The sequence below is a fragment of the Muntiacus reevesi genome, chromosome 1 (assembly GCF_963930625.1).
Source record: "Muntiacus reevesi chromosome 1, mMunRee1.1, whole genome shotgun sequence".
Classification (NCBI taxonomy): Eukaryota; Metazoa; Chordata; class Mammalia; order Artiodactyla; family Cervidae; genus Muntiacus; species Muntiacus reevesi.
In genome coordinates this window covers 30,088,599-30,102,218 of record NC_089249.1, presented here as the reverse complement: position 1 = coordinate 30,102,218, position 13,620 = coordinate 30,088,599, and the positions used below count along the sequence as shown (strand labels likewise).

The following is a 13,620-nucleotide window of genomic DNA, read 5'->3' as shown; positions in this document are numbered from 1 at the left end:
GATATTATATGGCCAAAGAGATCTGATTGCTGTTGTTTTAGTTGCTAAGTCATGTCTGACTTTTTGTGACCCAATGGACTGTAGCCCACCAGGCTACTCTGTCCATGGGATCTCCCAGGCGAGAATACCAGAGTGGGTTGCATTTCCTTCTCCAAAAGAGATCTGATAGCCACACAATTTGTCTTCAGTAATAATGTCAATAAAGTTTACTTACTTTTGCTTCAAGTTTTTGCAATTTTTCATTCTCAATTCGTTGTATTTCAAGTCTTTCCATTTCTTCTTTTTCATATTTCACACGTGCCTCCTCTAAAGAACAACAGAAAGAAAAGTTTTTAGTCTGTTTTTAAGCACTTAAAGTGATTTCAAATATTTAAGACATAGTGGTGGTAGAATACTAGATATAAATCACAACCTTTATCATGTGGTAGAAATAAAACTGCCAGATTTCTTTCAAAAAAACAACATGACTCTCAAAATTTCTGGCCCACAATTATATTTCTCTTCTCCAAAAAGTTTATACAATCTAATAATGATTTTAATAAATGAAAAGCGACAGATCTATCATGGATAATTAAGAAGAGGTAAAATCTTCAGATTTCCATAATCTCGTGACATCCACACCATCAGAACTACCTAAATTTTCTCTTGCTTTCACTGTTAAAAAATAAAATATGAAATATACATTAAAGAAAAACAGTTTAACTCAAAATAATAAAACATTCCCCAAGCAGTAGGTCCTGATACTATATTCTTATCATAAGTCACCTAAAGGATTTATATGATTATTAATAAAAAAATCAACTTGGAAACTAATGTGCTGATGGTGCTCAGTTGCTAAGTCATGTCTGACTCTGCAATCTCATGGACTGTAACCCCACCAGGCTCCTCGGTCCATGGGATTTTCCAGGCAAAAATACTGGAGTGGGTTGCCATTTCTTCCTCCAGGGGATCTCAAACCTGCATCTCCTGCATTGGTAGGCAGATTCCTTAACACTGAGCCACCTGGGAAGCTAAGGACAGATATTTAAAATCCAAGTATGAATCAACAGATGTTCTTCATGTTAAAAGCTACAACTATCTGAACTATTCAGATTTTTTAAGTCACTTTTCGGTATTTTAAATAACCAAATTTTTATTAATTTCTACCTGACATTCTTCAACAAATGAAAATCCTCTTTATACTTGACAAATAGATATTATTACACTGTAAGAACTTAGGCTGCTCTATGTTTCTTGGTAGTATATATTTCCCATATTTAATTTAAGAATTCTTACTGCACAATCAGCACCAAAGCTCTCAATTTAATCAGTAAGTAACGATACAAGCACTTCAAGATAAGATTGCCATATTTAGCAAATAAAAACTATAGGATGCTCAGATGAATTTGAATTTCAGATAAATAATGGACTATTTTTTTTTTTTTTGGTTCAAGTATATCCTAAATATTGCTGGCTAAATTATCCCAAATTATCCATTGTTTATCTGAAATTCAAATTTAACTGGGCATCCTGTATTTTATCTGCAACTCTCCTTTAAGATGTATCTGAAAGCGATTGGTGGGTATGCTGTAAAAAATAAACAGCTACTATAAAACACTGTTGTTTAATTGCTAAGTTGTGTCTGACTCTTTTGTGACTCCATGGACTGTAGTCCACCAGGCTCCTCTGGTCCATGAGATTTCCCAGGCAAGAATACTGGAGTGGGTTACCATTTCCTTCTTCAGGGGATCTTTCCGACCCAGGGATCGAACCTGCGTCCTCTGCATTGCAGAAGGATACTTTACCACTGAGTTACCAGGGAAGCCCATTATAAAACATTAAATTCAAAAAAATAAAAATTTTGAAAATTGTCTTTAAAAAGTATTGACTGGGTAACAGAAATGCCAACCTATTGTTAGCATTACCTGCATATGAAAATAGTTATCACTGTATGTTTTATACCTTCCTCTTTTTGTCGTTTCTCTTCTTCCTCTTGTATCTGCCTCAACCGGTCAGCTTTGGTGATTTTCTTTTTCTTACTGCCAGACTTAACAAAGGTTACAGCTTTTAAAAAGGTTAACATGTACACAAACTACTTAAAAGCACTTTTACTTCTATGAATCTAGTCCTCTGTTTATTCAAATAAGACTGCCTATTAAGTGCAAAGCCTTGACTCAGGACCTTAAGAACAAAATACAGAAACAGTAGGAAAATTAGCATATAAATTATTCAAAGGAAAAATTGACATTGACAAGTATATACCATTTAACTCTATCATTCCCAGGTTTCACATCTTTTAAGTGGTGTTAAATAAAATTTCACTTCATCTTTGTAAGGATTAAACTAAAATATATGTAAAAATATATTTAACACTGCCACATGTCTATAAAAATTAATTTTTTTATGACTAACAGACATAAAGAGTTATTTTGCAAGTCTGGAGTAAGGAGAAATTATCTCCAAAAGCTGGGATCAAGTAAAATTTGTATAGAACAGCTAGCCTGTAAGTCTGTGCCCCAAGGATTTTAATACTTAGATACGGAGGGACAATAACCACAGGAAGGGAAATGCAGGCATAAGCTATAGAGTTGGGAGAGGACTGGAATGGCCCTGGGAAGACTACAAGAAGAGGATACGATGGACTCGAGAATGGAAAAGAAGGCGAGAGCCTAAGCCATGGACATTGGACATTATTCTAAAAGAACTGGAAACCCCCAAAAAGTTTTTGAGACGATCTGTGGCTGTTATCTTGAAAACTAACCTGGTGTTGGAGGTGGGGGGAATAATTATAAAGATACCATCATTTTGGTGACTATTAACAATTTATAAAGTCATGATACTGGAAATGCAGATGGAGGATGGATCCAATAAATATTGTATAAGGTAACTTATTTGATAATGATTAAAGCTGGAGGCAAGAAGAGGAAAGGAGTCAGAGAAGACTCAGAAAGGAAGAACAGTAGTCCAGAAGATGCAAATTAGAAAGAGGAACTGCTTAGAGAAATTTATATACAATTAGTATAAAATGCTGGTGGAGCATCCAGGCAAGGCTTGCAGGCATTGAAACTGAAGAACTGATGTGCAGCAAAGAGATGAGGATTATAGAATACAGCTTTGAGAACTACCTTGGTGATGATCCCCTCCCCTCCATTTTCCCTATAGGAGAGTATAGAAAGGGAAGAGCACCATCTAAATTTAGAAATCAATTGTGTGGCTAATCCTTGGGATATACAGACTCTTGGATGACCATCTTCTCTTTTTGGCTCACCAACTGCAGAATGCACCATCGGAAACTCCAATCCACTAGCACTGTCACTTTTCCACCATTCATCAATCCCCTCTTCCCATACGGTCACCTCTTACCCCAGTTAGGTTTCATAGTTCATCACCATTATCACTAACATATATCTCCACCTCCCCTACATTCCTCTCCCTCTGAGTTCAGCTGGCAAATGCCTAGTTCTAGTTAAACTCAACTCTTCATTTATTCTGTGCTAGCCACAGGGGCAGCTGAACCTTACCAGAGAAAAATACATGAGTTCATTTGTGAGCACAAATTTTAAACAGGCTCTAAGCACCATCCAGAATACCTACTACTATTTCATTCTCCTCGCTCTTCAAACTCCCAAAACCCTCTTCTCTTTCCTACTCTTAAGTATTGACCTTACCTCTTAACATCACTAGAAACCTTAAGAGTGTAAGAGTGTTAGCTGCTCAGTCGTGTCTGACTCTTTGTGACCCCATGGACTGTAGCCCACCAGGCTCCTCTGTTCATGGAATTCTCCAGGCAAGAATATCGGAGTGCCCTTCTCCAGGGGATATTCCCAAACCAGAGACTGAATCTGGGTTTCCTGCATTGCAGGCAGATTCTTTATCATCTGAGCCACCTGGGAAGCCCAACTTTAAGAATACACACCAAATTTCTGAACCTACCTCTATCTTTGCCTTCCTTCCTGTTATCCGTGGATGGACTGTATGTACCTTTTGCTACTGAAGGCTGAATCTCCCACTTTTACACTGGATCCTATCCCTTACTATCTATTTAAGATTTGACTCCTGTAATTAACACCTCTCAATCTTGTCCACCTCTTTGCAACGCCATGGACTGTACAGGCCAGAATATTGGAGCGGATAGCCTTTCCCTTCTCCAGAACATCTTCCCAACATAGATATCAAACCCAGGTCTCCCACATTGCAGGCGGATTCTTTACCAGCTGAGCAACCAGGGAAGCCCCAATTAACACCTCTACTTATTCACAGATTTCTCCCTCCCTTTTACTTCCCACTCTCTCTTTTGCTCCAATGCTGTTACCCTTTATTTCAGATTGCCTAAAGGGAATTGCCCGCTGACTCTACGTCCCCATTTTCTGCATGCTCCATTCCAATCAGGCTTTCATTTCTAATGTGCCATTTAAGCCTCTCTTGTCATGAAAGCTTAAGATGGTCATGTTTTCAATGACAATGGCCAATTTTCAGCCCTCATTTTAACTGTCATCATCATTTGACAAAGTTTTCTTTCTCCATCTTGAAATATTTTCATTAGGCCATCAGGTTGATACTGATTTTGCTTTCTCCCCCCCTTAGACTTCTTTTCTGGCTTCTCCTCCTCAGATGTACTTGATCAGTAACTTTTAAAATTATTTGTTCATACCCTAAAAGAACGTTGAAAAGCTATGTACCCCTTCACACACTTTTAAGCTGACACTGAAAACTTTTAACCACAAGCTTAAATATGTAAAAAAAAAAAACTATAACATCACTCTTTTAAATATTATATCCATCATTATTTAAAATATACCCAATGGATCTACACAATATAGTGATTTAATGGCCAATTTCAATTAAAAATATAAACAAGCTTTTTTTAAAATAAAAGTTTTCTAGTCCTTTTTTCTTTGATTTCATATTTCCATTCCACTCACCCCACAGAATCTTACCCTAATGTGATACACTTGAAAAACTTTTGCTGATTTTTCTGTCATAAATAGGATATGGAAATATTATAAAAATATGTATGAAAATTTCAATTTCCTTGATTCTAAGTTTCTAAGCAATATAAATTTTACTCTGGATTGAGTTAATTTTTTAATTATTTTGGTATACAATTGAATAAAGCAACATTTTATATTACAAATTTTGATAAGTAAATATTAAAACATAAACAGTAAAATTTTACTAGATATGCATCTTTTGATGAGATGATTGGGTTTTTTCTTTTCCCTGATTAGTTCACGATCCAAGGATAAATGTTAACTATTGATGAAGAAAATAAGGATTCAGGCAGATTCTATTTTAATTTTTACAGATACAGAAAATGAGAAATCTAGTTTATATTAAAAAGCAAATGAAATAGGTTATAGCTATATCATGCAGTTTTTCAAATTCTTTCCACAACAGATGTCAAAAATTATATTGACTTGCCAAAAAAATTACTTATACACTAATCACTAATTTTTGTGATGATGACCTTGTTTTTCTTAAATGTATTACTACATATGTATATATTCCTAAACAATATAGTTTTCTTACTTTTGAATTTTACATAAATCAAATTCTATTTTATGAATACAACTGTAATTTACTAACTTACAGTCATTAAGTATACATAACAAAAAATTACCATTGTAACCATTTTCCAGTGTTCAGTGGCATTAAGTACACTCACATTGTTGTACAATGCTCACCACCATTCACCTCCAGAACTTTTTCATCATCCCAAACCAAACTCTGTATCCTTAAAACATTAACTCCCTGCCATGCCTACAACCCAGCCCCTATCGATCACCATCCTGCTTTCTGTATTTATGAGCTTGATTACTCTAGATATTTTCTATAAGTAGAATAATACAATATTTATCCTTTTCGTGATCCACTTCTTTAGATACAAATTGTGGTTTGAAAGATTCAGCCAAGGGGGGATATAGCTGCAGCTGTATATTTTCATTGCTGAATAGTAACTCATTATTTATCCATTCTTCTCCTGATTGACACTGGATGGTTTCTAATTTGTCACTGTCAAGAACAGTGCTGCTATAAATGCTGCTATAAACCTTTGAGTGTTTAAACACACAGGAGTTTCTCTAGTGTATATACCTAGAGGTAAAACTAGTGTATTTTCAATGTAGTTGAAGTTGAATTTTCCGGAGTAATTATTCCAATTTACACTCCATAATCATTATCCTGGTCAATATTTGTTAATGTCAGTAGTTTGCTTCTCTGGCAGTTTTTGTTTATTTAAAATACAGATAACGCTTATCAGGCTAAGGAAGTGCCCTGTAACTTATTAAGGTACAGTAATTGAATTTCTAACTCAATCTAATTTTATTAACTTAATTTCTTATATTAAACCAATTCTGTCTCCCTGAGATAAGCTGAATTGGGTCATGATTTTTTTTTAACCATTTTATATACTTCCAATTGAACATACTAATGTTTAGTCACTAAGAAATTTTGCATTTATGTTTGTGAAATGAATTTCAATTTTCCTTTCTCATACTATTCCCAGGTTACCCAGGTAACTCAAAATGAATTAAAAATGTTTCCCCTTTTTCCATGCTCTAGAATAATGCATAACAAAATGAAATAATTAATCTTTAATGAAGAACAAGCTATCAAAGGCTTACAGACCTAGGATTTTCTTTTGGGAAAAACTGAAGCCACTGATATAATTTCTTATATGATTATAGCACTTTCAGGTTTTCTACTTCTTCATGAAATAGTTTAAGAATTTTTTTTCTATTTGTCTAATTCATCTAAATTTTCTAATTTATTGGTATACAAAGCTGTTCAAATTATGACATTTATTGTTAAACTCATGTCTCTCTTTTCATTTCTAAAACAGGCATACTCTGGAGATACTGCAAGTTTGGTTCCAGACCACCACAGTAAAGTGACTATTGCAATATTGTAAGTCACAAATATTCTGGTTTCCCAGTGCATATAAGTTATGTTTACACCATACTGTAGTCTATTAAGTGCACAATTGCACTGTGTCTGAAAAAAAAATATGCACCTTAACTTAAAAATACTTCATTGCTAAAAAAAATGCTGACCATCATCTAAACCTTCCAGTTCAGTCAGTCAGTTCAGTCGCTCAGTCGTGTCCGACTCTTTGCGACCCCATGAATCGCAGCATGCCAGGCCTCCCTGTCCATCACCAACTCCCGGAGTCCACCCAAACCCATATCCGTTGAGTTGGTGATGCCGTCCAACCATCTCATCCTCTGTTGTCCCTTTCTCCTCCTGCCCTCAATCTTTCCCAGCATCAGGGTATTTTCCAATGAGCCAGTTCTTCACATCAGGTGGCCAAAGTATTGGAGTTTCAGTTTCAACATCAGTCCTTCCAATGTATATTCAGGACTGATTTCCTTTAGGATGGACTGGTTGGATCTCCTTGCAGTCCAAGGGACTCTCAAGAGTCTTCTCCAACACCACAGTTCAAAAGCATCAATTCTTCCACGCTCAGCTTTCTTTATAGTCCAACTCTCACATCCATACATGACTACTGGAAAAACCATAGCCTTGACTAGACGGACCTTTGTTGACAAAGTGATGTCTCTGCTTTTGAATATGCTGTCTAGGTTGGTCATAACTTTCCTTCCAAGGAGTAAGCGTCTTTTAATTTCATGGCTTCAATCACCATCTGCAGTGATTTTGGAGCCCCCCAAAATAAAGTCTGACACTGCTTCCACTGTTTCCCCACCTATTTCCCATGAAGTGATGGGACCAGATGCCATGATCTTAGTTTTCTGAATGTTGAGCTTTAAGCCAACTTTTTCACTCTCCTCTTTCACTTTCATCAAGAGGTTCTTTAGTTCTTCTTCATTTTCTGCCATAAGGGTGGTGTCATCTGCGTATCCGAGGTTATTGATATTTCTCCTGGCAATCTTGATTCCAGCTTGTGCTTCTTCCAGCCCAGCGTTTCTCATGGTGTACTCTGCATATAAGTTAAATAAGCAGGGTGACAATATACAGCCTTTAGCAAGTCATAATCTTTCTGCTGGTAGAGGATTTGAAAGATTGCAAGAATTACCAAACTGTGACACAGAGACATGAAGAGAGCAAATGCCGTTGGAAAAAATGGCACCAATAGACTTGCTTGACACAGGCTGCCACAAACCTTCAATTTGTAAAATATGCAGAATCTGTGAAGTGCAATAAAGCACGATAAAATAAATGTCTGTATTGATTATATATTCCATTTGTTCTTCTTGATAAAATTTACCAGAGAATTGTTAATTTTTTCAGTATTTTCAAAGAAATAAATTGTAGCCTGTTTATTCATTCAATTATTCTAAGAAATACTGAGAATCTAGCATGTGGTAGGCATTCGAAATATATCTATAAACAGACAAAATTCCTTGTAATTATGTACTTATGAACTTACATTCAAATGGGAAAAGACAAAAACAATAACCAAAAATTTTTAAATAATTAAAAATCTGAATTATAGTTGTTTACAATATTAATACATTTCAGGTGTATAACATAGTGATTCACAATTTTTAAAGCTTATACACCATTGATAGTTATTATAAAATACAGGCTATTTTCCCTGTACTGTACAATGTATCACTGTGGTACAATAAACAAAATTATAAAATAATTTGTAAAATATCTTAGAGGATAAAAAGTAGTATGGAGGAAAGCAAGGTGACTCCAGACCATAGGGGTCCCTCAAAAAAGACAAGCTACAATTTTAAATGGAGTGTTTAGGGTGGGCCCCATGGAGAAGATAACATCTGAGTGAAGACTTGAAGGATACGAGATTATAAATCCTCTCTATTGTACGTTTTCTGTTTTATTAATTTTTATATTTGCCTAGTTTCCCTCCTTCTCCTTACTTTGAGTTTTAGTCTTTTTCTTGCTTCTTGAAAAGAATGTTCAGTTTCATTAATTTTTCATCTTCTAAAGTTAAGCATATAGAGTGTCATATTTCCCTCTAAGTACCTCTTTAGACACATTCACAAATTTTGAAGTAATTTTCTTATTATTGAGTTAAAATTATTTTCTACTTCCACTATATTTTCTTGAACCATGTCAGATTTTTTTTTAATTTCTAGAATAGTGTATCTTCCTGTTTGTAACTTATTTCTTTGATTTTTAAGCTTAATTTCATTGAGGTTATAATACATGCTCTGAATTGTTTCAATTCTTTGAATTTTGAGAACAGTTTTATGTCACAGAACACTGTCAGTTTTGGTAAAAAAAAAAAAAAGATGTGCCTAAAATTCTCTAGTTATTGGGTGCAATGTTATAAATGTCTCATTCACTAGATTTATTCATCATGTAGCTCTAATCTTCTAAATCCTTACTCTTTTTTTAATGGTTGTTCTATCAGTTAATGAAAGAAGAAATATTGCATTATGATTTTGAGCTATCTATTTCTCCTGATAGCTCTCTGAATTCATGCATTGTGTATTTCAAAGCTTCACAATTAGGTATACACAAATTTAAAATTATATTTTCTTGGCTAACCAAATTTTTATCATTATAAAATGACCCTCTAATTCTAGAAGTGTTTTTAGTCTTAAAGTCTATCGTGTCTAATATTAAGTTATATTATACTGGCTTTTGTTTTTCTAGTATTTGCATAGCATGTCTTTTCCCATCACTTTACTTCCAACCTTTCTGTATTTTTATTCTTAAGATAGTGTTTGTAAAAAGATTATTGTTGGATATTATTTTTTATCCTTTTGTATTCTTTCTTGGTATCTTCAATTGATTATTTCTTTGTTAGTGTACTACTCTCCCTCTGCTAGTTTGGAAGTTATGTATGTACTCTATACCATTGTAGTGCCTATCTTAAAAAGTCTGCCTATCTTAAAAAGTCAACCTATGTATCTTATATATATATATATACAAACACACACATATATGCCTATATTTATCATACTACCAAACAGTACAAGGGCATTCAGTTCATCTCAGTTCAGTCGCTCAGTCGTGTCCGACTCTTTGCGACCCCATGAATCGCAGCACGCCAGGCCTCCCTGTCCATCACCAGCTCCCGGAGTTTACTCAAACTCATGTCCATCAAGTCGGTGACGCCCTCCAGCCATCTCATCCTCTGTCATCCCCTTCTCCTTCTGCCCCTAATACCTCCCAGCATCAGGGCCTTTTCCAATGAGTCAACTCTTCGCATGAGGTGGCCTAAGTATTGGAGTTTCAGCTTCAGCATCAGTCCTTCCAGTGAACATCCAGGACTGATCTCCTCTAAGATGGACTGGTTGGACCTCCTTGAAGTCCAAGGGACTCTCAAGAGTCTTCTCCCACACCACAGTTCAAAAGCATCAATTTTTTGGTTCTCAACTTTCTTCACAGTCCAACTCTCACATCCATACAAGGACTTTAGAACGTCTTAAATAATCCTTCCCCAACCCAAATGCTACATTACTGTTGTCATATATTTTAATAACAGTTTTACGGAGATAAAATTTATATGCCATATATTTCACCCATTTAAAGTATACAGTTTAATGGTTTTTAGTGCATTCAGAGTTGTGCAACCACCATCATAATCAATTTTAGAACATATTCATCACTTCCCCCAAAGAAACCCCATACACATTCACAGCTCCCCCCCATTTCCTCACAACCCCCCCAGATCTATGATACCACCAGTTACTTTCTCTATATTTCATGTAACTGGAATCATACAAGGTATGGTCTTCTGTAATCAGCTTTATTCATTCAGAACAACATTTTCAAGCTTTTTCCATGCTACAACATGTATCAGCATGTATCATAATACTTCCATTTTATGGCTGAAAAATATTCCATGGTATTACAAGATGGATATACACATTTTGTTTATTTATCAACTGATGACTATTATGGGTTGTTTGTAGCCATGTATTTCAGTTTGTTTTTTAAATTCACATGTCATTATTAGGATTAATGTTTTATACCTTACATATATAATCTGGTTTGCAGGTGGAAAACACAATTTTTGCTTGAGAAAGTGCTTTCTATTTTGGCCTCACTGCTGTGTGACTTTCAGGATCTTAGTTCTTCCCCAACCAGGGATCGAACCCAGGCCCATGATGGTGAAAGCAGAGAGTCCTAACTACTGGACTATCACGAAATTCCCTGAGAAAACATTTTTATCTCACTTTTGTTTTGAAAATTTTTGAGCTGATATAGAATTCTAAATTGTCAGTTATTTACTTTCAGTACACTGAAGACATCATTCCACTTTTTTTGGCTTCTGTTGTGGCTGTTAAGACCAGAAATTCAATATTTAACCACTTCCACAAAAAAAAGTTGGCTTAAAACTCAACATTCAGAAAACTAAGATCATGGCATCTGGTCCCATCACTTTACGGCAAATAGATGGGGAAACAGTGGAAACAGTGAGAGACTATTTTTTTGGCCTCCAAAATCACTGTAGATGGTGACTGCAGCCATGAATTTAAAAGACTCTTGCTCCTTGGAAGAAAAGTTGTGACCAACCTAGACAGCATATTCAAAAGCAGAGACATCACTTTGTCAACAAAGGTCCGTCTAGTCAAGACTATGGTTTTTCCAGTGGTCATGTATGAATGTGAGAGTTGGACTATAAAGAAAGTTGAGTGCAGAAGAACTGATGCTTTTGAACTGTGGTGTTGGAGAAGACTCTTGAGAGTCCCTCGGACTGCTAGGAGATCCAACCAGTCCATCCTGAAGGAGATCAGTCCTGGGTGTTCATTGGAAGGACTGATGCTGAAGCTGAAACTCCAATACTTTGGCCACCTGATGTGAAGAGCCGACTCACTTGAAAATACCCTGATGCTGGGAAAGACTGAGGGCAGGAGGAGAAGGGGATGACAGAGGATGAGATGGTGGCAGAAGATGGCATCACCGACTCAAAGGACATGGGTTTGGGTGGACTCCAGGAGTTGGTGATGGACAGGGAGGCCTGGTGTGCTGCGGTTCATGGAGTCACAAAGAGTCGGACACAACTGAGCGACTGAACTGAAGATATATCTCAATTTCAGTCATGTTAAAATGTAAAATGTAAAAAGATGAGTATCCTAGAATTAATAAAATACGATATCATTAAGTAAAAATGTTTCAGATTTAAAACAATGCCTCTAAGATTTCACTATCTAAAGCCAAAAATGAAATGTCCACACAAACTAATAAACTACTGTAGACCCACATATAAATGCTTGTAGTCCACCAGAATACTCCCCGTAAGAATGTGCTTTATAAATGTTGCTCAGTTATATCCACAATCCCTAACACAGAATCAGGTTGGTAGTGGGTTCAAGTGACTGAGAAAAGCAAACACCGAGGGCACTCAACAGAATTTTTTGAAAAAATGTTCAACTGTATAAATACCAAAGACACATTTATATGATCATGTCTTCTTAAATGGGGTATTATATACTTATTCCACAAATATTCGTGAATTTCTACTATGTGCCAAACTAAACACTATAGATCCAAAAATAAATAAAACATGTTCTTGACCTTGATCAGCTCACAATGAAAAATTACTACAATAAAATGACAGGTGTTATAATTGAGTTATGTACGAATTCATGTGCTATCAGAACGTAGTACCATTGATTTCACAAGAGAAGATGATAGGAAATTAACAGAGTGGTGACTCTTCAGATATGACTTAAATCTGGCATTCCAAATCGAAATCCCGTTGAGACCCGAGAGGCAAATGATGAAAGAGATTTGGTCATAGCCTGGGCTACAACAAAAGGGGAAGCATTTCCAAAAAAGTGTAGTTGCCACTTGTCTAGCCAACTGTTCCCTTATGGGACTGTAGGCCCAGTGTTATCAGGTTGCCAATTTTTTAAGAATAGAAATCACATTTTTGCATGATAACACTTTGGCAACTGATTAAAAAAAGAACTTTTAGGTTAAATGAACTATGTCTATGTTTGCCAGTAAGAGACTATAATCTCTGCTTTAAAGTATAAATCTACTCAGTGAAGAGAGAAAAAGTTACTTGAGATATCCTCTAAGGAACTGAAATTTTAACAAAGCACAGAAAAATTCAGTGTATGTTATCATGCAACCCATTTAGAAACATATTATCTTAGGGTTCACTTTTAAGTCACAGAGGTTTTGGACCTAAATTTTTATGGGTTTATCTGAAATGAAGAAAAAGTTTCTTGATCCAAAATTTTCTAGAGCACAAACAATAAAATACTTAAAATCTAGACACAAGTAAAAATTAAAGGCTATCTTAAAAAAGTCTTTGTGAAATTAGAACCATTTTTTTACATCAAATTTGAAATATGTCCTGTTATTTTAAAGGATTATTCAATGATTTAAATAGCATTAACGTCTAAAAACTAAGCTTAGTAAACTCTATAAACTATAATACAACTACCAGAAAATGTTTCAAAAATTCGATTTGTAAAACTATTTTGAGAAATAATTTCTACCTACCTTTTTTGCTTTGGGAGCCTAAAAGTTGGAAAAACAAAAGAATTGATAAATTAAAAAATAATTCATACATTTTAAACAAAAATATCATAATTACCTAACATGTTAAAATTAAGAGAAGCTAGGTAAAAAAGACAAAGGAACTTTCTGTACCCTCTTTGCAAATTCTCTTTAAATCTAAAATTATCTCAAAAGGTTTTTTTAGAAAAGAATTCAGACAGAACTACAACAAGTCTAGAAAATACTATG

At 35.2% G+C, this 13,620-nt stretch overlaps 1 protein-coding gene across 3 annotated transcripts in view; it reads right to left on the bottom strand.

The window, feature by feature from the left end:
• The window catches only part of DNAI7 (dynein axonemal intermediate chain 7), a 75,251-nt gene that overhangs the window by 58,206 nt on the left and 3,425 nt on the right, over positions 1-13,620 (bottom strand). Inside the window, exons 2-4 of one of the 3 annotated variants that reach the window (XM_065940275.1) lie at positions 13,375-13,392; positions 1,942-2,026; positions 215-306 (exon numbers count right to left, since the gene is read on the bottom strand). In XM_065940275.1, the coding sequence (XP_065796347.1) occupies positions 215-306; positions 1,942-2,026; positions 13,375-13,392 (195 nt within the window). Of the gene's footprint in view, positions 1-214; positions 307-1,941; positions 2,090-13,374; positions 13,393-13,620 lie in introns of those variants that run through there. The other 2 variants (XM_065940284.1, XM_065940266.1) reach the window with 2 other exon arrangements.